General features: G+C 43.1%; 1 protein-coding gene across 1 annotated transcript in view; it reads right to left on the bottom strand.

The window, feature by feature from the left end:
* Positions 1 to 27519, bottom strand: part of HABP4 (hyaluronan binding protein 4) — a 246856-nt gene that overhangs the window by 58233 nt on the left and 161104 nt on the right. Inside the window, exon 8 of the mRNA XM_069762075.1 lies at positions 4908 to 5087. Within this exon, the coding sequence (XP_069618176.1) occupies positions 4908 to 5087 (180 nt within the window). The remainder of the gene's footprint in view (positions 1 to 4907; positions 5088 to 27519) is intronic.

Raw genomic sequence — 27519 nt, 5'->3', positions numbered from 1 at the left:
ACCTCAAATGACTCTGTGGACCAAAATATGGAAAAATTATAGCTCTCAAAATGTGGCAACGCAAAAAATATTTTTTGCAATAAAAAGCGTCTTTCAGTGTGTGACGGCTGCCAATCATAAAAATCCGCTAAAAAACCCACTATAAAAGTAAATCAAACCCCCCTTCATCACCCCCTTAGTTAGGGAAAAATTAAAAAAATGTATTTATTTCCATTTTCCCATTAGGGCTAGGGTTAGGGCTAGGGTTAGGGCTAGGGTTAGGGTTAGGGCTAGGGTTAGGGCTAGGGTTAGGGCTACAGTTTGGGTTGGGGCTAAAGTTACAGTTAGGGTTTAGATTACATGTACAGTTGGGAATAGGGTTGGGATTAGGGTTAGGGGTGTGTCAGGGTTAGAGATGTGGTTAGGGGTACCGTTGGAATTAGGGTTAGGGGAGTGTTTGGATTAGGGTTTCAGTTATAATTGGGGGGTTTCCACTGTTTAGGCACATCAGGGGCTCTCCAAAAGCGACATGGCGTCCGATCTCAATTCCAGCCAATTCTGCATTGAAAAAGTAAAACAGTGCTTCTTCCCTTCCGAGCTCTCCCGTGTGCCCAAACAGGGGTTTACCCCAACATATGGGGTATCAGCGTACTCAGGACAAATAGGACAACAACTGTTGGGGTCAAATTTCTCCTGTTACCCTTGGGAAAATACAAAACTGGGGGCTAAAAAATAATTTTTGTGGGAAAAAAAAAAGGATTTTTTATTTTTACGGCTCTGTGTTATAAACTGTAGTGAAACACTTGGGGGTTCAAAGCTCTCAACACATCTAGATGAGTTCCTTAGGGGGTCTAGTTTCCAAAATGGTGTCACTTGTGGGGGGTTTCTACTGTTTAGGTACATTAGGGGCTCTGCAAATGCAATGTGACACCTGCAGACCATTCCATCTAAGTCTGCATTCCAAATGGAGCTCCTTCCCTTCCGAGCCCTCCCATGCGCCCAAACAGTGGTTCCCCCCCCCCCCCACATATGGGGTATCAGCGCACTCAGGACAAATTGGACAACAAATTTTGGAGTCCAATTTCTCCTGTTACCCTCGGGAAAATACAAAACTGGGGGCTAAAAAATAATTTTTGCGGGAAAAAATTTTTGTTTTATTTTTACGGCTCTCCATTATAAACTTCTGTGAAGCCCTTGGTGGGTCAAAGCGCTCACCACACATCTAGATAAGTTCCTTAGGGGGTCTACTTTCCAAAATGGTGTCACTTGTTAGGGGTTTCTACTATTTAGGTACATTAGGGGCTCTGCAAACGCAACATGGCGTCTCATCTCAATTCCTGTCAATTTTGCATTGAAAAGTCAAACGGCGCTCCTTCCTTTCCGAGCTCTCCCATCCGCCCAAACAGTGGTTTACCCCCACATATGGGGAATCAGCGTACTCAGGACAAATTGTACAACAACTTTTGTGGTCCAATTTCTTCTCTTACCCTTGGAAAAATAAATTGGGAGCGAAAAGATAATTTTTGTGAAAAAATATGATTTTTTATTTTTACGGTTCTGCATTATAAACTTATGTGAAGCACTGGGTGGGTCAAAGTGCTCACCACACCTCTAGATAAGTTCCTTAGGGGGTCTATTTTCCAAAATGGTGTCACTTGTGGGGGGTTTCAATGTTTTGGGCACATCAGTGGCTCTCCAAACGAAACATGGCGTCCCATCTCAATTCCAGTCAATTTTGCATTGAAAAGTCAAATGGCGCTCCTTCGCTTCCCAGCTGTGCCATGCGCCCAAACAGTGGTTTACCCCCACATGTGGGGTACTGGCGTACTCAGGACAAATTGTACAACAATGTTTGGGGTCCATTTTCTCCTGTCACCCTTGGTAAAATAAAACAAATTGGAGCTGAATTAAATTTTTTGTGAAAAAAAGTTAAATGTTCATTTTTATTTAAACATTCAAAAAATTCCTGTTAAGCACCAGAAGGGTTAATAAACTTCTTGAATGTGGTTTTGAGCACCTTGAGGGGTGTAGTTTTTAGAATGGTGTCACACTTGGGTATTTTCTATCATATAGACCCCTCAAAATGACTTCAAATGAGATGTGGTCCCTAAAAAAAAAAAATGGTGTTGTAGAAATGAGAAATTGCTGGTCAACTTTTCACCCTTATAACTCCCTAACAAAAAAAAATTTTGTTTCCAAAATTGTGCTGATGTAAAGTAGACATGTGGGAAATGTTACTTATTAAGTATGTTGTGTGACATATCTCTGATTTAATTGCATAAAAATTCAAAGTTGGAAAACTGCGAAATTTTCATAATTTTCGCCAAATTTCCGTTTTTTTCACAAATAAACGCAGGTACTATCAAAGAATTTTACCATTGTCATGAAGTACAATATGTCACAAGAAATTGTCATGAAGTACAATATGTCACAAGAAAACAATGTCAGATTCACTGGGATCCGTTGAAGCGTTCCAGAGTTATAACCTCAAAGGGACAGTGGTCAGAATTATAAAAATTGGCCCGGTCATTAACGTGCAAACCACTCTTGGGGGTAAAGGGGTTAAAAATAATAAAATAATTATATACTCACCCTCTGACGTCTCGATCTCCTCGGCGCTGCAGGCGGCGGTCCGGTTCTAAAGATGCTGTGCGACCAGGACCTTCGTGATGTCACGGTCATGTGACCGCGACGTCACCGCAGGTCCTGGTCGCATAGCAAACCTGAGACCGGACGGCCGCGTGCAGCGCTGAGACTTCAGAGGTGAGTATATCATGTTTTTTTTATTTTAATTCTTTTTTTTTTACTCAAATATGGTTCCCGGGGCCTGGAGGAGAGTCTCCTCTCCTCCACCCCGGGTATAACCCGCACATTATCCGCTTACTTCCCGCATGGTGTGCACAGCCCCATGCGGGAAGTAAGTGGATCAATGCATTTCTTTGGGTGCAGAATCGCTGCGATTCTGCACAAAGAATTGACATGGTCCTTTTTTTCTGCAGCAATTCAGCGCGTTTTTTTTTTCGGGATTTTCTGCAATGTGGGCACAGCGGTTTTTGTTTTCCATAGGGTAACATTGTACTGTACCCTGCATGGAAAACAGCTGCGGACCCGCAGCGGCAAAATCGCAGCGGTTCCGCAGTAAAAACCGCATAGTGTGAACATACCCTAACACCTAAACAAAAAAAAAACAAGGTTACAATGGGATAAGGAAAAGCAATCGTGGATGACTGGATGAAAGTCATTCAGTGATGAATCACAAATCTGCATTGGGCAAGGTGATGATGCTGGAACTTTTATTTGGTGCCGTTCCAATGACATTTATAAAGATGACTGCCTGAAGACAACATGCAAATTTCCACAGTCATTGATGATATGGGACTGCATGTCAGGTAAAGGCACTGGGGAGATGGCTGTCATTGCATCTTCAATACATGCACAAGTTTATGTTGATATTTTGGACACTTTTCTTATCCCATCAATTGAAAGGATGTTTGGGGATGATGAAATAATTTTTCAAGATGACAATGCATCCTGCCGCAGAGAATAAACTGTGAAAACATTCCTTGAAAAAAGACACATAAGGTCAAGGTCATAACCTGCAAATAGTCCGAATCTCAATCCAATTGAAAATCTTTGGTGGAAGTTGAAGAAAATGGTCCATGACAAGGCTCCAACCTGCAAAGCTGATCTGGCAACAGCAATCAGAGAAAGTTGGAGCCACATTGATGAAGAGTACTGTTTGGCACTCATTAAGTCCATGCCTCAGAGACTGCAAGCTGTAATAAAAGCCAGAGGTGGTGCAACAAAACACTAGTGATGTTTTGGAGTGTTTTTTGTTTGTTTGTTTGTTTTTCATGATTCCATAATTTTTTCCTCAGAATTGAGTGATTCCATAATTTTTCCCCTATGTTTGGTTAAAAAGAATAACAATTACTGAATTGCTGACTACCACTTTTTTTGTTCTCGATTTCTTTTAGTATTTTTTAAAGCCAGAAAGTTGCCATTTGAAATGACTGTCATGTCTGATCTGCTTTTTTTCTACAAAATTAAACAACTGAATGAAAATCCTCCAAGGCCATAATTTTTGCTAGGGGTGGTATATCCTTTTTTGGTAAAGACAGTGGTCAAACATTTTCTGTAAGTCTGTAAATTGCAAAATAAATCTTGCCAAATCGGACAATGATTTTCTGGATTTATTTTCTTTTTTTGACTTTCATAGTTGTGGTCTACCTATGATGTCAAATACAGGCCTCTCTCATCTTTTTAAGTTGGAGAACTTGCACAGTTAGTGGCTGACTAAATAAATACTTTTTCCCCCACTTTGCTTGATTGGCCAGCAAAATCGCCTGACCTTAACCTCAGAGAGAATCTATGGGGTACTGTCAAAAGGAAGACGAGAGACACCAGACCCAACAATGCAGACGAGCTGAAGGCTGCTATTAAAGCAACCTGGGCTTCCATAACACCCCAGCAGTGCCACAGGCTGATCGGCTCCATGCCACATTGATGCAGTAATTGATGCAAAATGAGCTCCAACCAAGTATTGAGTGCATTTAGTGAACAAACATTTTAGTAGGCCAACATTTCAGATTTTAAAATAATTTTTCAAGTTGGTGTTATAAAGTATTCTAATTTACTGAGATAATGACTTCTGGGTTTTCATTGGCTATAATCGTCAAGATTAACAAAATTGTCATTGGCCACAATCATCAAGATTAACACAAACATTTGAAATAGATCACTGCATTTTTGATGAGTATAGAATATATGAGTTTCACTTTTTATATTGAACTGAGATAAATTAACTTTTTGATATTCTAATTTTATGAGAAGCACTTATATGCTTGCCTGCACCTACCCTACGTTCGCATAAAACAAAAACTTTTCATTGAGGAAAATCTGCTGAGAATCCCAAATGACATACATACATTAGAAACTTCATAAGGCAATGCCTCCTCTCTTCTAAAACGTCCACGACCTCCACCTCTTCCTCCACGTGCTGGACGAGAAAGACTTCCAAAGTTGATTTCCAGCTGAGATGTGATATCATTGATAGATTTGCGGAAATTGTAATGGTTGTCATCTTCATCTTCATCTTCCTTTGAATTCTATTGACATTAAAATACAAAAGTAATTACCACAGATAGAAATATCAATACAAGGCTATATTTTATTAAATATCCATATACACACAGACAAAAAACAAAACAGGCCACGAACAGCCCTCAAATGGTAGTGTAGTTAAAAAAAAATTAAAAAAAAATGTTTTTTAAAAAAGCAACAACTTTTTTTTTCATAGGTTATATAAACCTAAAAAGACCTAGGCATTAACAAGGAGTCCCACTTGTACAAACAACTAACAAAGAAAAAAGGTCATCCAAACAAACATCCGGGTTAAATGAATACATTTTATTTTGACACAAGGATTATAAAAACACATAAAATAAGGAGATGCCAAGATAATAGACAAAAACTACAAAATTTAACCAAAATGTGTCCAGGGTAAATACATATGGCCAATAACACAGCAATAGGAACTGCAATAATAGCAAATAAATAATATCTCTATCTTCATGGTAGATGCTAACTGCACTACGTAGATAAAATATTTTGAGCAATATACCACAATGGATAGTGAACAATTATTGTGTACGGGTCCTAAAGTATGAAGAAAATACATATACAGTATATACACTCGAGCATAAGCTGAGGCACCTAATTTTACCACAAAACAATGGGAAAACTTATTGACTAAAGTATAATCCTGGCATGAATGTCCCCTCATCCCCCATCCTGGCATGTACAGCCCCCTCATCCCCCATCCTGGCATGCATGGCCTCCTCATCCCTACACTGGTATGCATGGCACCCATCAGAAAAACCATTACAAAAAAAGAAACCATCCTACTTCGGTTCCCTGCACTCCCTCGCAGCGTCTTGATCCAATGCCAGCAGCTGATTTATGCTTGTAAGCAGCGCATGGAAGTGACATCATACACTGCCTACAAGCAGAGGACAGCAGCCGGAATACTCACTGATCTCCACGCCGGGATTATGTGCACGGAGGGCAGTGAATATTCATTGCTCTTTAACAGCGAGCACAGAAATAGCCGCTGGCTTGCTGCAGCTGCCGGGCAATCACATGTGACCACTACTAAAGGGAATGAATATTCACTGTTCTCTTCGCCCATGGGAGTGGAGGGCATTGAATAGTCATTCTCTTAAGTAGCAGGCACATGTGATCAACGGCAGCTGCAGGAAGCCGGCGGCTGCGACTATTAATTTCTATTTAGCAGTGGGCACATGCTTTAGACTCCTGCATCCTGTGACCCGCTGCTCCTCTGTGTTGTGGGACCCTCGCTCGGGTATAAGCTGAGGGGGGCTTTTTCAGCATAAAAAATGTGCTGAAAAACTCGGCTTATACTAGAGTACATACGGTAAATAGAGTACCGTATATAATTTAGGTAAATTTTGTATAATCAAAGTGAACACATCAGTATGGTGAAGTAGATTTTTGCAAGGTGCAAATTGCGACAGGAATATATTCAGCTTGGTAGACAGCACACAAAAGGTAGAGGTTAATGATTGCAATGTGCAAAATACAGCAAAATACAGAAACACTTAATGAAAAATAGATACTGACTGGTGTTGGAATACCTCCTGGGATTGTGACCACATACAAAGCAATGCAAATAAATTATAGCAAATGGTATTATTTAGTCTGATTATATATATATATATATATATATATATATATATATATATATATATATATATATATATATATATATATATATATATATATATATATATAATAGATAGATAGATAGATATATCAGATCTAGTATTGTGATCAATGCTCTGTATGCTGGTAACCCAAAAGTGTAGTGACCATACAGAAAAATGCACACACTCTTTAAGCAGATAACCCAAGAGTGTTATAATCAAATAGCAGCATATACAGAATTGTATCAAAGCATAACAGTATGTTTAGTTAGCCAGGACCCAGATCGCGTCAGTGTCACCCCCGACGCACGTTTCGGCCATTGATGGGGTTATTTTTCCTTTAAAAAGGGGATTGGTCATCAGGTATCTAGTTATTAATCTGTCAGCACATTATTTGTCTCCTAATTAAGATTCCTGATGTTCCGCTCTATGCTCCCTTTTACCAGTGGCAAAAGTAGTCCATATCCAGTTATTGAACCATTTGATTATCATCTTTCAAATTCAATCAATCAATCAATCAATCAATCAATGGCAGAGGGGCTGGGTTAGGTAAAGCCAAATTAAATCACAGGGTCCAGGCTAGTTAACTGGCACAAAAAGTGGTCCATATCCACCCATCACACTGCTTGGCACTAATTGCCATACAGGGAGAAGTGATTTATAAAAGATAATTGTTTAAGATGTCTGCCAGGGGGCGGGATCACATGGAGCGGATGGTTAGGAACCCACTTAAAAGCAATGCATATAACTCCTAGAATAAACTGATGTCAGCATGTTAAAAGTGAATCCACCATCAGGTTTCCAGTTATTGAAAAAATTCTTCACCCAAATACAGGTCCTTCTCAAAAAATTAGTATATAGTGTTAAATTTCATTATTTACCATAATGTAATGATTACAATTAAACTTTCATATATTATAGATTCATTATCCACCAACTGAAATTTGTCAGGTCTTTTATTGTTTTAATACTGATGATTTTGGCATACAACTCCTGATAACCCAAAAAACCTGTCTCAATAAATTAGCATATTTCACCCATCCAATCAAATAAAAGTGTTTTTTAATAACAAACAAAAAAACCAACAAATAATAATGTTCAGTTATGCACTCAATACTTGGTCGGGAATCCTTTGGCAGAAATGACTGCTTCAATGCGGCGTGGCATGGAGGCAATCAGCCTGTGACACTGCTGAGATGTTATGGAGGCCCAGGATGCTTCAATAGCGGCCTTAAGCTCATCCAGAGTGTTGGGTCTTGCGTCTCTCAACTTTCTCTTCACAATATCCCACAGATTCTCTATGGGGTTCAGGTCAGGAGAGTTAGCAGGCCAATTGAGCACAGTAATACCATGGTCAGTAAACCATTTACCATTGGTTTTGGCACTGTGAGCAGGTGCCAGGTCGTGCTGAAAAATGAAATCTTCATCTCCATAAAGCATTTCAGCCGATGGAAGCATGAAGTGCTCCAAAATCTCCTGATAGCTAGCTACATTGACCCTGCCCTTGATGAAACACAGTGGACCAACACCAGCAGCTGACATGGCACCCCACACCATCACTGACTGTGGGTACTTGACACTGGACTTCAGGCATTTTGGCATTTCCTTCTCCCCAGTCTTCCTCCAGACTCTGGCACCTTGATTTCCGAATGACATGCAAAATTTGCTTTCATCAGAAAAAAGTACTTGGGACCACTTAGCAACAGTCCAGTGCTGCTTCTCTGTAGCTCAAAAGTGGCTTTACCTGGGGAATGCGGCACCTGTAGCCCATTTCCTGCACACGCCTGTGCACGGTGGCTCTGGATGTTTCCACACCAGACTCAGTCCACTGCTTCCTCAGGTTCCCCAAGGTCTGGAATCGGTTCTTCTCCACAATCTTCCTCAGGGTCCGGTCTCCTTCTCGTTGTACAGCGTTTTCTGCCACATTGTTTCCTTCCAACAGACTTACCATTGAGGTGCCTTGATACAGCACTCTGGGAACAGCCTATTTGTTGAGAAATTTCTTTCTGGGTCTTACCCTCTTGCTTGAGGGTGTCAATGATGGCCTTCTTGACAGCTGTCAGGTCGCTAGTCTTACCCATGATGGGGGTTTTGAGTAATGAACCAGGCAGGGAGTTTATAAAAGCCTCAGGTATCTTTTGCATGTGTTTAGAGTTAATTAGTTGATTCAGAAGATTAGGGTAATAGGTCGTTTAGAGAACCTTTTCTTGATATGCTAATTTATTGAGACAGGTTTTTTGGGTTATCAGGAGTTGTATGCCAAAATCATCAGTATTAAAACAATAAAAGACCTGACAAATTTCAGTTGGTGGATAATGAATCTATAATATATGAAAGTTTAATTGTAATCATTACATTATGGTAAATAATGAAATTTAACACTATATGCTAATTTTTTGAGAAGGACCTGTATTTTGCCAGTTTAACATTCTAAAAGTTATTGGTAGCATCAGGTTGCTGCTTTTAAGCGGTTTTTGGTGTATGTCTTTGCCTGTTAAGAAGTTGTCTTCATTATAATAGTATCAGAGATTCTTTGCATGCTTTATACTGGTCATTGTGCAACTACTAAGGGGTGCTGCTGGAGATAAATTATGGTTCTGCCAACCCCACTGAGTTTTGGCACTTTTAGTATCATGCAGAAAACTGCTTAAGAGGCAAAGCCATACACCGACGACTGAACGCTAAATCACACTATAAACTTTTCTAACACATATGGTGAAGGCAATTTACTATCTCTCACTTTAGTATGCCATTTATATTTTGTTCCATTCAGCAGCCTTATATTTTTTTTTTCTGGCTATAGCCATCATTTTCCTGTTAGTTGCTTTTTTAAATTTGTAGTTATTGGTAGCAATTTAATGAGGGTACGGCTTTGAACCCCTGGCCCATTTTCACCTTCCTGACCAGGCCACAATTGTGACAACTGTCACTTTATGAGGTAATAACTCTGGAACGCTTCAACAGATCCCACTGACTCAGATTCTTTTTTGGCGACACATTGTACTTTACAATAGTGGTAAATTTAGGCCAATATTTTTTGCGTTTGCGATATCAGAATTTTTCATGCCCTTAAACCAGAATGTTATTTCACACAAAATCATTAATAAATAACATTTTCCACATGTCTACTTTATGCAAATCAAATTTGAGAATGATCATTCAATAACATTTACAAAGCCAATTTTTGTAAGGACCACATTACATTTGAAGTGACTTTCGAGTATAAGCCGAGAATTTCAGCCCATTTTTTCAGGCTGAAATTGCCCCTCTCGGCTTATACTCGAGTCATTCCCAGGGGTCGGCAGGGGAGGGGGAGCGGCAGCTGTCTAATAATACTCACCTGCTCCTGGCACGTTCCCTGCACGTCCCTGGTTCTCCGGGCGCCGGCAGCTTCTTCCTGTATTGAGCGGTCACATGGTACCGCTCATTACAGTAATGAATATGGACCCGACTCCACTGCCATAGGGGTGGAGCCGCATACTCATTACTGTAATGAGCGGTACCATGTGACCACTCCTGAAAAAGAGCTGTTTAAGTGGGCACCATCGCATATAGTACTATGATAACTTGTCAGGGATCACTACCATGCATGTAAAAAAATACCGCAGAAACCAAAAAGAGACAGGTACATGCATATACTTGTAGGATCAACCACGAGACAGCAAAATGCTAATCACAAAAATTAAAGTTTTATTTGACACACCAAAGAAAAAACAGACAGAACACACTATTAAAAACATTTAAAACTTGTTCCACATTGAACAATCAGTTAGATCCAAATGGCATATAATAAATGACAATCAATACATATAGCAAAAAATGCCCGGCTTCGAAGTATAATTAAATACAAAAAGAGTCCATAGTTTATACTTCCTATTTTTCTATTTTTCAATGCACTAGGTTATAATATATACCAATCAGAGTGGACTCTGGTAGTCCATAGGGCATAGGCAGCACCTCACAATGTGGTGATTACAATCTGAAACCATTAAATGCTGGAACCGAATGCCCTCATACATATATAAATTCCTGTTGGTGTGGGCATCCACATAGAGTCTTGCATAAAGGGTGTCCCAGGGCACAGATTAACACATGAATACTCCCTTTAACCCTGAGGGTAACAGAAAAACAAAAGGTACACTGCCTAAATGGCGAGTTGGTCATACTCCACCCTATACCGTCTCCAAGTCCACTACCGTCATCATGGTCCTAAGTGCACTGTTACAGTCCGGGCATAATAGCTGGACCCACGCGTTCCGACACACCCTGTGTCTTTCTCAAGGTGGTACTGTCTGAGATTAACTAAATGTGTCTATTTATAGATACCTTAAATTATGTTCATGTTACAGCTGTGAGACACAGCTCCGCAAGCATGCAGATGAATCTGTGCGCTGCTACCCCGGAAGTGGAGTTCACAGGTCACATGGGTTGCTGACGCCGAGAGCGGAGTAGTAGAAGACGCCTCCCACAGAGTTTCGTATTGTGGAGTGCGCCTGCGCACCCATTCACATCTCAGAATCACCCACACGGCTTAGTTTTTAGCGAAGGGCACCTACAGTGAGGTGCCCCAATAGCCAATAGTACTTCCACGTTTATTACACCAATATTTTACTCATTTTGTAGGTGCTTTAGGAGACGATCCTCCCTCGTATAGAGTGCGCACGCATACTCCTTTGGCGTCCGTATGGGCGCAAATAGCGCATCCATACCACCACTGACTGCATGCAGCGAAGCTCCTCCCCTGTATCGAGGAATAACGGCGCCCACAGTCAGCCAGCAGCGCTCGGCGCTCCACCCCCCCTGTATGCATTGGGCAGGTGCAGTTAGATGGAGCCCATGTGGGCGCATATGGCATGAATGCCAGCGCTAGATGCGTACAAGAAGTTCACCCCTTGCTTATATATTCGCGAGCGCTTATACTACATAGAGAGCGCTCCAAGTACATACCCCCCAGAGTGCCATAGGTATGCATCATCACTAAGGGCCTGTGTGGGCGCAAGTGGCGTAGGACCCGACGTAAAGTACGTCCAGCAAAATTACCCCTACGCCTAGAATGCGTACACATCTTCAGTCCGCCTAGGGCGCCACAGCATACTGTACCCCCTCTCCAGCAATCATCCAGCAAGAAGGGCAAGGAACTTAAAAGATCACCTGACTAATAGTCACATTAGACGCCCCACCACCAAAACTGAAACGAGCCACTCGACCAAGGGCTCTTTCCCTTGTGGAAGCTGTTCTATCTGTCCACGCATGATTGCTGGAGAGGGGGTAAAGGTTCACAACCTTCCGGCGCGGGTGCAGTCGAGGGCATACTTCAACTGCCGCACGCGGAATCTGATTTATGCACTGATCTGCAGCTGCGATAAGATCTATGTGGGACAAACCACTCAGGAGCTCCGACGCAGGACCCAGCAGCATCTGTCCAATATAGCCACTGCTAGGACAGACAGGTCCAGGGGTAAGGTTATTACCTCAGTGGCAAAACACTTTCTAGAGGTACATGCAGGGTCAGGAGCGTCTCTGAGAGTCATGGGTTTAGAGAAAGTGAATACCAACATTAGAGGGGGGGATCCAGTGGAGGACCTCCTCTGCCGTGAGGCAAGATGGATTTATGAACTGGACTGCCTAGTACCGCAGGGCCTCAATGAGGAGCTACTGTACTCAGGCTTTTATAGAAGAAAATAGTTTAGAGTGGGGTCTAGACGGACACACTTCTGGGTATATATGGGGGGTTCTATTATACTGGTGTATATCCCCCCCTTTTCTTCTTCCTCCCCCTCCCCGTTTGTCTTCCCCTTAATTATCATTTTTTCATTTATTTACATTTATTTAGGTTTTTTCTCCCTCCTGATGTCTTGTCTCCCCCTTTTTTAGTTCTAAACAAAATTATGGACCAAGGATGGGAGAAGAAGACGGACCCGCATCTGACACTGCATTGAAACCAGGAGCACTCAAGAATCTAAAACTGAGTTATGCATGGACTGAAAGCTCTATGGGGGTTAACGGCAGGTCTATAGGGAATGAGCACCCTCTGCCAGTTCACTAATGTTTGTAACCCCCAATGGGGGGGGGGATGGATGGCCTTTTTGATAATGAAGTCTCTTCTAATTTTCTTGCCAATGTAGGCTTGTCTACCCATGATGATAGGGGTAAGACTGCTATGCGCATTTAGTGTTAGTGTTCAGGTCATGTGCGCCTACATGGGCTCAAAGTGTTTAGATGTGTACTTTTGTATACTGTGGGATCTTTATCTTGAGCGCCCATAGTTAGGAATAAGGCTATGCGCAAGTATGGCAAAGGGTTAAACCCCTATTGTACATATTTGACTCGACCACATGCGCCACCTGAGCCCACATGGGTTCTGTTTAACGATGCTCGTCTATTGGGATGGGGGGGGTTTGTATTTTAAACACCTCTAACAGGAGTAAGGCGCTTGCGCATGTAGGATACTGGGGCAATGCTACTGTACGCACCTACTGATAGCACTTAAGCCGCCCGAGCCCATTGAGGCTTGGGCGACCAAGTATGCGTATTATAGATCGTGGGGACAGTATGCTGTGGCGCCCTAGGCGGACTGAAGATGTGTACGCATTCTAGGCGTAGGGGTAATTTTGCTGGACGTACTTTACGTCGGGTCCTACGCCACTTGCGCCCACACAGGCCCTTAGTGATGATGCATACCTATGGCACTCTGGGGGGTATGTACTTGGAGCGCTCTCTATGTAGTATAAGCGCTCGCGAATATATAAGCAAGGGGTGAACTTCTTGTACGCATCTAGCGCTGGCATTCATGCCATATGCGCCCACATGGGCTGACTGGGCGCCGTTATTCCTCGATACAGGGGAGGAGCTTCGCTGCATGCAGTCAGTGGTGGTATGGATGCGCTATTTGCGCCCATACGGACGCCAAAGGAGTACGCGTGCGCACTCTATACGAGGGAGGATCGTCTCCTAAAGCACCTACAAAATGAGTAAAATATTGGTGTAATAAACGTGGAAGTACTATTGGCTATTGGGGCACCTCACTGTAGGTGCCCTTCGCTAAAAACTAAGCCGTGTGGGTGATTCTGAGATGTGAATGGGTGCGCAGGCGCACTCCACAATACGAAACTCTGTGGAAGGCGTCTTCTACTACTCCGCTCTCGGCGTCAGCAACCCATGTGACCTGTGAACTCCACTTCCGGGGTAGCAGCGCACAGATTCATCTGCATGCTTGCGGAGCTGTGTCTCACAGCTGTAACATGAACATAATTTAAGGTATCTATAAATAGACACATTTAGTTAATCTCAGAAAGTACCACCTTGAGAAAGACACAGGGTGTGTCGGAACGCGTGGGTCCAGCTATTATGCCCGGACTGTAACAGTGCACTTAGGACCATGATGACGGTAGTGGACTTGGAGACGGTATAGGGTGGAGTATGACCAACTCGCCATTTAGGCAGTGTACCTTTTGTTTTTCTGTTACCCTCAGGGTTAAAGGGAGTATTCATGTGTTAATCTGTGCCCTGGGACACCCTTTATGCAAGACTCTATGTGGATGCCCACACCAACAGGAATTTATATATGTATGAGGGCATTCGGTTCCAGCATTTAATGGTTTCGGATTGTAATCACCACATTGTGAGGTGCTGCCTATGCCCTATGGACTACCAGAGTCCACTCTGATTGGTATATATTATAACCTAGTGCATTGAAAAATAGAAAAATAGGAAGTATAAACTATGGACTCTTTTTGTATTTAATTATACTTCGAAGCCGGGCATTTTTTGCTATATGTATTGATTGTCATTTATTATATGCCATTTGGATCTAACTGATTGTTCAATGTGGAACAAGTTTTAAATGTTTTTAATAGTGTGTTCTGTCTGTTTTTCCTTTGGTGTGTCAAATAAAACTTTAATTTTTGTGATTAGCATTTTTGCTGTCTCGTGGTTGATCCTACAAGTATATGCATGTACCTGTCACCATGTGACCACTCAATACAGGAGGAAACTGTCAGCGCCCGGAGAACCAGGGACATGTCATGCAGGGACCGTGCCAGGAGCAGGTGAGTATGACGGGGGCAGTGCGCGATACTCACCTGTCCCCTGTACCACTGTCAGCACCGCTCCGTCTTCCGCATCCTCTACAGTGACGCTCAGGTCAGAGGGCGCGATGACGCGATTAGTGTGCGCGACGCCCTCTGCCTGAACAGTCAGTGCAGAGGACGCGGAAGACACAGCAGCGTTTGGCAGTGGAACGGGGGACAGGTGAATATCACAAGTGCTGGGGTCCTGAGCGACGAGAGGTGAGTATGTGATTTTTTTAATCGCAGCAACAGCATATGGGGCAAATGTCTGTATGGAGCATCTTGTGGGGCCATAATCAGCATTTGTGGAGCATTATATGAGGCAAGTATCTCTAATGAGCATCTTATGGGGCCATGTGCAGCGTTATATGGGGCAAATATTTCTATGGAGCATCTTATGGGGCCATAATCCGCTTTTGTGCAGAATATATGGGGCAAATATCTCTATGGAGCATCTTATGGGGGCATAATCAGCATTTGTGGAGCATTATACGGGGCAAATGTGTATATGGAGCATCTTATGGGGCCCATCAAACTGTATGGAGCATGGTATGGGGCATCTTATGGGGCCCATCATGAACTGTATGGAGCATTATATGGGGCTCCTGATTCAATATGAATATTCAAAAGCACTTAACCTACTGATGTCTCATTTAATTTTACTTTTATTAGTATCTATTTTTATTTTTGACATTTACCGGTAGCTGCTGCATTTTCCACCCTAGGCTCATACTCGAGTCATTAAGTTTTCCCAGTTTTTTTGTGGCAAAATTAGGGGTCTCGGCTTATACTCTGGTCGGCTTATACTCGAGTATATACTGTAATAAAGAAAAACATGGCACGCTGTAGAAATAGTGCAACTCCGACCCGGGTTGGATAGCTGATTTGAGCACCAGAAGCACTTTTTCTACAGAGTGCCTTGTTTTTCCTTTATTATTCCATTTTTCCGCACATGAGCACCATAGATGTCGATTGGAACATTTTCCTATAACGCAACAGAGACAGCCGAAATTCTATCCAAAGTGACTGCGTCGAGCGACTTCCTCCAAATACCCACGCAAGAAATCAAGAACAGGGATTTAGAATGAGAATCCAAAAGACCAGCCAACCTTGAATTACATATCATTACATTAGCCAAATATCTTCTGGTACAACGGATCTCAAGAGGCTTGCGGGTCCCCCTGCCACCTACATTTTTTAGGGACGACAAGGAATATTGTACCAAGTTTGAACATATCTTCAATAAATGTTCCGCTGATCTGATGACGCTAACCTTGTCATATTTGCAACAAAACCTGGATACAGTGAATTCTCAAATATGTGCAATCGAAAATCAGTTAACAAGCACGATGTCCCAGAAGGCTTTTCCAGAACGCAAAACGAAAAATTAGGAAGCTACGCATACACAGGTCGGACCTGGAGAAGAAGAAGTGGTCCAAATTTTTGATTGACACCGAAGACTGTGATCAGAACAGAGTATATCAGTGGTGAGATTCTCAACGTTCCTTCAGGCGGCAGACTTCCCCAAGTTCCTCTGGCTCAGCCAACAGCAAGCCCGGTACCTCAAGGACTCACACTTCCAATATTATTTTAGGAAACAACCGGGGACGATCAAAAGGAAGACGAGGCGAGGGGGGGGGGCAATGCTGCTGGGGACTCGAGAAGCCAAATGCCGACCAGATCACAGGTAGGCAACTCCCACTGGTGATCAACATTTCCTCCAAAAACTTGGACACTGCACAATTATTCTTACTTCAGAAAGGGGTTATCCTTCTGTTCAGCATGTAAGTTCAATTCTTTTGAGCTTAATATGGACCTACAGAGGTTCTTCCACAACCTCCAACTACGTGTCCATTTTTCAACAGCCACCTCTGGTGGATACATCATCTCAGGAAGCCCCTTCTCTCCTTGGCCTTCGCGATCTGGGTCTTCAATCTTCAAGCTCCTTTATGCCTCCCAAAAACAGTCCGCCAATTGAAACCTTTATTTCTCTGGTTGAAACGGACATTGACAACTTTCATTGGGATGTACACCTTGGGAAATTTCATTTTCAGACCAACCGCACGCCATCAGAGAGATAATCCTTCGAGCAGCTATCCTCAGATAAATCACTAGTAATTAAACCAGCCGACAAGGAGGGGGCTACAGTGATAATGGACAGGACATACTATTTGGAAGAAGCCTATAGACAATTCAATGACACAAATCTACCACATAACCCCCTTAACAAAATAGCCCAAAAAATTAAAACTATTTTGGATTTCCATGAACGGGAGGGCACTATAGATAATAAACTCTGAAGTTTCCTCATTAAAACTGATCCAATCACCCCCACCTTTTAGGTCTTGCCATAAATACATAAAAGATTGTTCAAACCACCTGGGCATCCAATAGTGTCACTTACTGACTCCATCCTGGCAGCTCTAGCTATAGCACTAGAGAAGATCCTTACACCATTGGTCAAACTTACTAGGTCGTTCATTCAGGATACAAATGAGTTTTCAAAACTCATTAAGGCATTGGGCCCTCTCCCCACTTCCTCATTGCTCGTAACATGGGATGTTAGTAGTTTGTGTACATCCATTACATGAGAAAGGCATGTTAGCTACTGACATTACTCAGTGAAGCGGGCATTGACAACAAAATATGAAAGTTTTTTGCAGATCTATTAGACCTGGTCCTCAAGGAAAATAATTTTATGTTTGGAGACACCTTTTACATTCAACAGCAGGGCACTGCTATGGGCTCAAATGTAGCGCCCCATTATGCTATTGCCTACATGTCATCTTTAGAAAACAATTTTGAATACACCCATCCTTTGTTTCAGGCCCACTCAAGGATTTGGCGTAGGTATATAGATGACATCTTTTGCATCTGGGATGGCCCCATTGACTCACTCCTACACTTTGACAGGCATCATAATAATCACATAGAAAAAGTCAACCACCAGCACTCGGATGAGGGATGCACGCTCAGGAGTCCAAGGATCCAATCGGACCCAAAATCACAAGCAGAGAAAAAGGAGCAGCATCCATACCAGGTGAATTGTGTCCAAAAACGGTCTTTATTCAGCCATATAAAAGATACAACGTTTCGGCCAAATTGGCCTTGACAAAGGCCAATTTGGCCGAAACGTTGTATCTTTTATATGGCTTAATAAAGACCGTTTTTGGACACGATTCACCTGGTATGGATGCTGCTCCTTTTTCTCGGTTAGGCATCATAATAATGTCCAGCCAGAATTGAAGTTCTCACTACAACATAACATGGAGCGTAATAGCTTTCTGGTTCTGGACACTTCGGTCTGTAGAGGGGACAATGGTGAATTATCTATTGATCGATTCACCAAACCCACTGATCGAAACAGCCGTCATCCTCCCTCTATAAAGAACGCCATTAATAAATCTCAATTCCAACAGGTAAGCAGGATAGTTTCAGATGAGAATACAAAAATAACTAGATTGGCAGAGATGCAGGACAAGTTTTCCAACAGGGGTTATCCACCAAAGGTACTTGCTGAGGCCAGACAATAGTGCGTCTACCAGGACAAATGACAGTGGCAAACGCATCCCATTCGTAAGTACCTTCCACCCCTTCTCTAATTTAATACACACTACCATCAGACATCACTGGATCGTATTAAATAAAAGCTACCCTGCTATCCCAGAATTTAAACTACCCTTCCTCCCCTGTTTTCGCAGGGCAAAGAATTTAAGGGACAGATTAGTTAAGGCAGACATGGGCTCCAAAACCATCACATCCAAGCAAACCTTTTTACAGACTCAAAAACAGGGTACTTTCCCTTGCCTCATTTGCCTACAATGCAACAATGTACAAAAAGGCCTCAAAACCTTTCACCCTCATACAGGTCAAGGAATCCCAATTAAGGGTTTTTAGAGATTTTTCAGAGATCGGATATCACAGCACAAATCTACCATCCGCTGTAAAAAAAAAAAAAAAAAAAACATTTGCCCCTTCCATACCACTTGCATGAAAAAAAAAAAATAATATCTCACAACTCAGGTTCCAGGTTCTGGAACAAATTGATCCCAACAGGAGAGGCCAAAACAGGATCAAAACCCTTTAGAAAAAAGAAGCATTTTGGATATTCACACTGCAGACTCTGGAGCCAAAAGGGCTCAACAGGGAATATGACGTAACAGCTTTTTTGTAAATATGTATATATGTTGATTAATATTGTGGTACAATATATTGTTTGGATTGTATAAAATTGTGCCCTGTATACCTAACCTCTTCTCTTTATATTATAGAATCGTTAATCTTTGCACCATTAAAATCACTGGGCACCGCTGACACTTATGGTATAGTATAAATCCTTATAACTATATAGACGCTTTTAATACGACATTTTGGTTACCTTCCCTTCTATTGCCCTGGTTATACTGCCAATATAGCCTTCCCCCTCACTTAGCAGGACTCACAGGGCCCACTAACTTCATATACATAAGCTCACGCAGGCTATAACATAGCCACATAGACTTCTCAGTCTGGGCTCTTCTAAACGTATTCTACCCATGCGCACTCCGTATAGACGCAGTCACATGACCACTATGACGTATCTTCTAACTGGGTCCCTCCTGCTGCACGGCGCACTCTCCTCACTCAGACCCAGACACAGGTTATATGGGGATATGAGGCCACGGCCGCACTCCCTGCCATCCTCCATACCCAACTGCTGCACACCTTCATTTCAGCGCTGTCCTCCCGCAATTAATTTGCTCCTGACCCAATGCGCTCTCGTGTTTGGTTGGGGTCTAACAGTCCTACAGGTATATGGCATAATAGTGCTGGACTTTTCAGCTCCCCACAGCCTTTCACATAAGCCAGTACAGTCATGGCCAAAAGTATTGACACCCCTGCAATTCTGTCAGATAATACTCATTTTCTTCCTGAAAATTATTGCAAACACAAATTATTTGGTATTATCTTCATTTAATTTGTCTTAAATGTAAAAACACAAAAAGAATCGTCCTAAAGCCAAAATGGATATAATTCCACACCAAACATAAAAAAGGAGGTGGACAAAACTATTGGCACTGTTCGAAAAATCATGTGATGCTTCTCTAATTTGTGTAATTAACAGCACCTGTAACTTACCTGTGGCACATAACAGGTGTTGGCAATAACTAAATCACACTTGCAGCCAGTTGACATGGATTAAAGTTGACTCGACCTCTGTCCTGTGTCCTTGTGTGTACCACATTGAGCATGGAGAAAAGAAAGAAGACCAAAGAACTGTCTGAGGACTTGAGAAACCAAATTGTGAGGAAGTATGAGCAATCTCAAGGCTACAAGTCCATCTCCAAAGACCTGAATGTTCCTATGTCTACCGTGCGTAGTGTCATCAAGAAATTTAAAGCCCATGGCACTGTGGCTAACCTCCCTAGATGTGGGCGGAAAAGAAAAATTGACAAGATATTTCAACGCAAGATTGTGCTGATGTTGGATAAAGAACGTCGACTAACATCCAAACAAGTTCAAGCTGCCCTGCAGTCCTAGGGTAAAACAGTGTCAACCCGTACTATCCGTCGGCGTCTGAATGAAAAGGGACTGTATGGTAGGAGACCCAGGAAGACCCCACTTCTTACCCCGAGACATAAAAAAGCCAGGCTGGAGTTCGCCAACACTTACCTCAAAAAGCCTAAAACGTTTTGGAAGAATGTTCTATGGTCAGATGAGACAAAAGTAGAGCTTTATGGGCAAAGGCATCAACACAGTTTACAGGAGAAAAAAAAGAGGCATTCAAAGAAAAGAACACGGTCCCTACAGTCAAACATGGCGGAGGTTCCCTGATGTTTTGGGGTTGCTTTGTTGCCTCTGGCACTTGACTGCTTGACCGTGTGCATGGCATTATGAAGTCTGAAGACTACCAACAAATTTTGCAGCATAATGTAGGGCCCAGTGTGAGAAAGCTGGGTCTCCCTCAGAGGTCATGGGTCTTCCAGCAGGACAATGACCCAAAACACACTTCAAAAAGCACTAAAAAATGGTTTGAGAGAAAGCACTGGAGATTTCTAAGGTGGCCAGCAATGAGTCCAGACCTGAATCCCATAGAACACCTGTGGAGAGATCTAAAAATGGCAGTTTGGAGAAGGTACCCTTCAAATATCAGGGACCTGGAGCAGTTTACCAAAGAAGAATTGTCTAAAATTCCAGTAGAGCATTGTAAGAAACTCATTGACTGTTACCGGAAGCGGTTGGTCGCAGTTATTTTGGCTAAAGGTTGTGCAACCAAGTATTAGGCTGAGGGTGCCAATACTTTTGTCTGGACCATTTTTGGAGTTGTGTGTGAAATGATCAATGTTTTGCTATTTGCTTCATTCTCTTTTGAGTTTTTTCACTTAAGACAAATTAAATGAAGATAATACCAAAGAATTTGTGTTTGCAATCATTTTCAGGAAGAAAATGAGTATTATCTGACAGAATTGCAGGGGTGTCAATACTTTTGGCCATGACTGTATATGTTACCTGCGTTTTCTCCTCCTCTCTCCTCCCTCTTGCAGCATACAACCTCTGCAGCAGTTTTTGTATCCTGGACGCCCATACGCTCATACTGAGCATTCCTCCGTATCCAGGTACATTCAGTAACAGCCTGCTTATACTGTATTACTGCCAGTAATCCCCTTCCATGGTCAACAGCCATATATCACTAACATAAGGCACCATAAATGTCAGCGCTATCACTTTATGTACAAGTTAGGCTACGTTCACATTAGCGTCATGCGACGCAGCGTCGCCGACGCAACGCACGACGCATCGGAAACGCACGCAAAAACACACCATTTTTGACGCATGCGTCGAACGGATGCGTCGTAAAACGCAGCGTTTTGTGCGTTTTTCAAAAAAACGCAGCGTTTTACAACGCATGCGTTGTCAAACAATGATGTCATCTTTCAACACAATTTAGTGTCTAGACACTAGATAATACCACCAATGAATAGAAGAGGGTGGGTCTAGTGTCTAGACACTAGATAATGCCACCAATGGGTAGATGAGGGTGGGTATAATGGAATTGTGGTATATATACCCCGGCATAGATAAATTCCAACCATACAGCATCAAGATGGAGCGTCCCATGGAGAGTATCTACCTCAATATGGAGCTGGATTTTGCCATTGCTATTGCGTACGCTATTGCCTGTCATGAACAGAGGAAAAGAGAAAAAACTACGGAGAAGGAGTCGTCGGCGTTTTTGGCTACACCCTATAGTGGAAGTCCGAGAGAGTCGTGGAGCCTACCATTGTCTGTTTGGCGAGTTAAATGACAACCAGGAGAAATACTTTGAGTACACCAGGATGCCTCAAAACAGCTTCTGATATCTGCTGCGTCTGGTGGAAGGAGCAATTTCCAGGCAGGACACGCAGCTCCGTAAATCAATTTCCCCAGAGGAACGTCTGCTGGTGACTCTACGGTACGTAATGCAATGTGAAGGATTTATATGTTCTTGCCATTTTTTAAAGTAACGTGTTTTGGTTTTGTGGGGTGGGGGATTGGAATTAAAAATGAAAATTTATTTCATAATTTAATTAATTAAATTTATTTATTTTTCTTCTTGTCAGTTTCCTGGCTACCGGAGAGACCTTGAGATCACTGCATTTCCAGTTTAGGATTGGAGTCTCCACACTTTCTGGTATTATTGCCGACACATGCCGCGCATTGTGGGACAACCTCCGGGAGGAATTTTTACCCATCCCTACAACTGATTTATGGCAGGCCAACGCCCAAAAATTTGAACAACTGTGTTCTTTCCCTAACTGTATTGGAGCAGTGGATGGGAAGCACATTAGGATTACAAAGCCTGCAAGAAGTGGATCTCTTTTTTTTTTTAATTATAAAAAATACTTTTCCACCGTGCTCATGGCAATAGCAGGTGCGGACTGCAGGTTTCTCGCTGTGGACATTGGAGCGTTTGGCCGTGCAAATGATTCACGGACATTTAAGGAGTCTGACATGGGCCGAAGATTATACGAGAACAATTTTAATTTCCCCCAGCCACGACCTCTTCCTATCACCGAAGGCCCGGCCATGCCATTTGTTGTGGTTGGGGATGAGGCTTTTCAAATGAGTGGCAACCTACTTAAACTATACTCCAGTCGGGGGTTGGACCGCACAAAAAGTATTTTTAATTATAGACTGTCCAGGGCCAGAAGAACTGTGGAGTGCGCCTTTGGAATCCTTGTCTCCAAATGGCGTATCTTAGGATCCGCTATAAATTTGAAAATTGAGACAGTGGATGAGGTGGTGAAGGCTTGTGTGGTTCTCCACAATTATATTATTCATAAAGAGAGAGTAAACGTGGAACACGAACCCATACCAAATCCATTGCCTGATTATCAAGATCATTCTCTGCGGACAACTGTGGACATTGCTCATATGAGGGACCGATTTGCTGCATACTTTGTTTCAGATGTTGGGCGTGTTTCATGGCAAGATCAAATGGTTTAATTCATCTTGGTATTATGATACAATAAAAACACTGTCATGTAAACACTGTGAAGTCCATGACATTTTACCAGCCTATAGCAATAGTAAGCACGGCACTCTTGGCTTCTTAGAGGTGCACTAGTTAGGTATCCAACCCGTCAAATATAGGCAATAGAATACTAGGCACTCAGGAGATATTTTTGCAAGGTGAGAAGTGAACAATTTGTTTATTCAGTGCATCCAGCTCAACAATAAACGTTTTCGGTCTAATCACAAGACCTTCATCAGACACAGTTTTTTGATTACTGGAAGCCACGAAAGTTATATGTGGGCCCACGTGGGTGCCAACATCGGACGGAGCCCGGGAGGGAAGCGCCTGGAGCAGTCTGTAGGTACGGTGACTGAGCGCTGCAGAAAGGCGAGACACTCGCAATGGTGATAGCGCTTGTGTGCTCAGAGGGCATCGGCGCCGTGCAGGAGCAGCCCCGAGAGATAGTGTCTCCTCCTGCACGGCGCCGATGCCCTCTGAGCACAATTTATGTGAGCACCAGTACCCAAATTGACTGTGACAAAACAAAAAAATTTTTCAGCCGTGTGTTCCATAGTTTTGACATATAACATGATCGGCTCCCACCTTGTCAACCATTTTTAATCTTGCAGACCATTTGCATATGGAACCTGGCTTGACAAGGAGGGAGACAATCATGTTTGCAAAACTCTACAGAGTTAACACTATTGGACTCAGGATGCTAGAATACGTCCAGAGTCAAATAGTGGCGACACTGTGAACATTGCTACCACCTCACCTGACCAATATTAAGGTACCGTAATAAAACGATTAGCCAACGATCCCGACCAGTGATACAACCGGACCGTGATCGTTGTTAGTCGTCGCGTGGTTGCTGGAGAGCTGTCACATAGACAGCTCTCCAGCGACCCAAAAATAGCAAGTCCACGTGTAATCTGGGTAACCATTGTGTTATGAAGCGCATGGCTGCACTCACGATGTTTTCCCTGTTTACCATTGTAAATGTAAAAAAAAGAAAAAAAATACCCTTACATTCCGGTGTCTGACACATCCATCGCCGTCAGCTTTCCGTACTGTGCCAGCCCTAAAGCACAGCACAGCGTTTATTATTAAGTCAACGGTGTGCTCTGCTTTACGGCCGGGAATGACAGTGTCAGTCACTGCGGGAAGATGACGGCGAGGGACGTGGTTGACACCGTAATTTGTTTTTTTTGGGTATTGTTCACTTTTTTGATTGTTTAAAACACTGCGCTAGTAACACAATATTCCCTTGTTTACAGCAACATCGCTGGATCGGTGTCAAACACGCCGATCCAACAATGACAGCGTGTGATCAGTTACCCAAAAAAATTCCGAATCATTAGCTGAGACCTACTATCTCCCAGCAGGGGCCTGATCGTTGGACAATTTCAGAAAAGATAACGTTGGTAACTGACAAAAACCAACTATATCGTTAATGAAATCGTTGTGTGATGGTACATTTTAAAATTGATATATTGAGCAATGCTCTTTGTGTTTGTAACATCTCATAGTACAATGAGCGACAGCCCTATAAAAAAATGAAAAATATTGATAAAATTGTGTCAGACATTGCACATCAGGTGTTACAAACACAAGATTTGTTTATACGGCGCACGGTGTGATTTGGTGCAAACTTTATTATAGACAAAGAAAAACTCAGTATTTTTGAACAAATTAACAAATTTATTTGGGACACAAAAAAAAAAAAAGAAATGGGTAATGTTATGGGGTATCAATGTCTGCGATTAAGGGGGATTGATATCCTCCACTTTTGGTGTGTGTTGACGAGACCGAGGAGGAGGACGAGGGGGAGGAACCAGCATACTGTATTACACTAGACGGGATGCCGACATCAATCCAGCCAGTAGACGGTGGCGAGACTGCTAACGCAGGAGGTGAGGGAGGAGGAGGGACGACTAGTGTCCTCGGCTGGGTACTCCTGCTCCGGGTAGACCCAGGCTGAGTACTGGGTGTGCTCCGTGTAGACCCAGGCTGGGTACTGGGTGTGCTCCGTGTAGACCCAGGCTGGGTACTGGGTGTGCTCCGTGTAGACCCAGGCTGGGTACTGGGTGTGCTCCGTGTAGACCCAGGCTGGGTACTGGGTGTGCTCCGTGTAGACCCAGGCTGGGTACTTTGGGTGCTTGTTTTGGGAGCAGCCATAGCCGAGGTTGTAGTGCTGGTCTTCTTTTTTTTCCTCCTCTCTCCCTCTGGGTGTGGGTCGGCTTCCCGTCTGTGTCCCCTTGAAGGCCTGGCAGGAGCAGAAGTTTGGGGCTCTGTTCTGTGGTGGCGGTGGCCCTCGGCACGCGGAGCTGTGTGTTGGTGTTCTGCAGCAGGAGTCGGAGCCATGGCAGCCAGCGATGGTACTGCGGGCATTGTAGTCGCAGACTGCATGACCCGAGCCTGCTGCAGAGCAGTGACGTATGCGTTGTTGCCCTTCTCAATGGCACTAAAAAAATGTTTGGCCGGCCTCGAGAGCTCCGACTCCATTGATTCAAGACGCCGGTCGATATTGGCCAGAGATGTGTCCATTCTATCACCCAGCGACTTGAAGCAATTCTGGAATACGGTGCTCAAATGTAAAAATTCGGGCAGGACCGCCCTGTCCGAGGTCCGCTGACGCTGCCGGGAAGACTCGAAGGAAGGAGCGACAGAGGCCTCGGCCAGGGGAACATCTGATGGACCGGCTGCCGGTTCGCCAGATTGTGGTGGTGCAGACCTGCTCTCGCTGTGGGATGGCTGCGACGGTTCAGATGGCGATTCACGAAGGACCGCTCCAGAGGGTCGGACAGACTCGCGGGTGCTGCTGTGTGTTCTGTGAAAACATAAGGAAACCATTAGTATACACAATATAACATTTCACATTCGTCACCACCTGTGTAAAACTAAACATTGCATCACACACTATTACTGGTTTGTTCTGTCAGTCGTAACGGTTTGCTGATTGAACCGGCCAGCTGCCTGACATGGCTGATGCGACCAATCAGCGCGGGTGACAGGCCTGATTAAAATGCCCGCTCCTTACTCCCCGCAGTGAAGGCCCGTCGCCCGCATACTCCCCTGTCATTAATTAACTTTACCGGCAGTATCCATTGCCGCCGTTAAAGTTAACCAATTTTTAATATTGACACTGCATATGCCGCATCAATATTACAAATAGAATACATTTATTTATTTCAAAATAGTCACCCATGTTTGCCGTTTGTAACGCCTGACAATTACGTTTATCGTCGGAACTGCCATGACGTCACGGTCATGTGACCGAGACGTCATCACCATCCTGCGAGCTGAGCAACCATGGGAACATAGACACGCCATACCTTCTACTCCAAGGCAGGTTATTATATTTTTCCTTTTTTTGAAAAAAATCTGGGATACACCTGGATGGGCAATATACTACTCCACTATGAAATATTGCCCGGGCATGGCCAATCTACTATCTTTCTGTGCTCTGTATACTTCGTACTTCAGGAAAAAAAAGAGGAAGTCCAGCTCACCATAGTAGTAATCCCAGAAGGCTCGGAGCACGGAGACGCTGTGTCAAGCGTGAGAAGACCAGAAATTAAGAAAAAATTCGAGCTCTACGAGGCGTGAAAAGTAAAAACTAAATACTTTATTCACTTCAATCAGAAGCAGAGGATGAAACATACAATAAAAACAGTATCTACGCGTTTCAGGTGTTAGGGCACCCTTAATCATGATGTCTGATTAAGTGTTCCCTGTCACCTGAAACGCGTAGATAGTGTTTTTATTGTATTGTTCTCATGTTTCATCCTCTGCTTCTGATTGAAGTGAATAAAAGTATTTAGTTTTTACTTTTCACGCCTCGGTGAGCTTGAATTTTTTTCTTCATTTCTATACTTCGTACTTGCCAAAATAAATGGCTGGGCAATAAACTATGTGGCTGGAATATAGTACGTGAATATGCATGTTTTGAAAACTAGGTGTGTGCATAGGTACTATACTTACTCTCTGCTTTCAAGGACCGGTCGCAGGAACTGCAAAATACGATTATATTTGTAGATAGAGGTCCTTGAAGCTGCAGCACCACTACGGATCTGTCCCTCCTTTTTCAGGCCCCTCTTGAAACGGTCCTTCATGGGGCGCCATCTGGTCTTCAATTGTTTAACGGTGTATACATTAAAAAAAAAAAAATTAGTGTGAGAAAATATTGAAATTGATACGCAACCGTGTGCAATCCCAATAGAAGACATCACAGATGGTTGTGTATCCTGGCATGATGGGTCATAGCAGC

Source organism: Ranitomeya imitator, chromosome 1 (genome assembly GCF_032444005.1).
Source record: "Ranitomeya imitator isolate aRanImi1 chromosome 1, aRanImi1.pri, whole genome shotgun sequence".
Classification (NCBI taxonomy): Eukaryota; Metazoa; Chordata; class Amphibia; order Anura; family Dendrobatidae; genus Ranitomeya; species Ranitomeya imitator.
The sequence above is the reverse complement of the archived record's forward strand: the minus strand, read 5'-3'. Positions and strand labels throughout refer to the sequence as shown.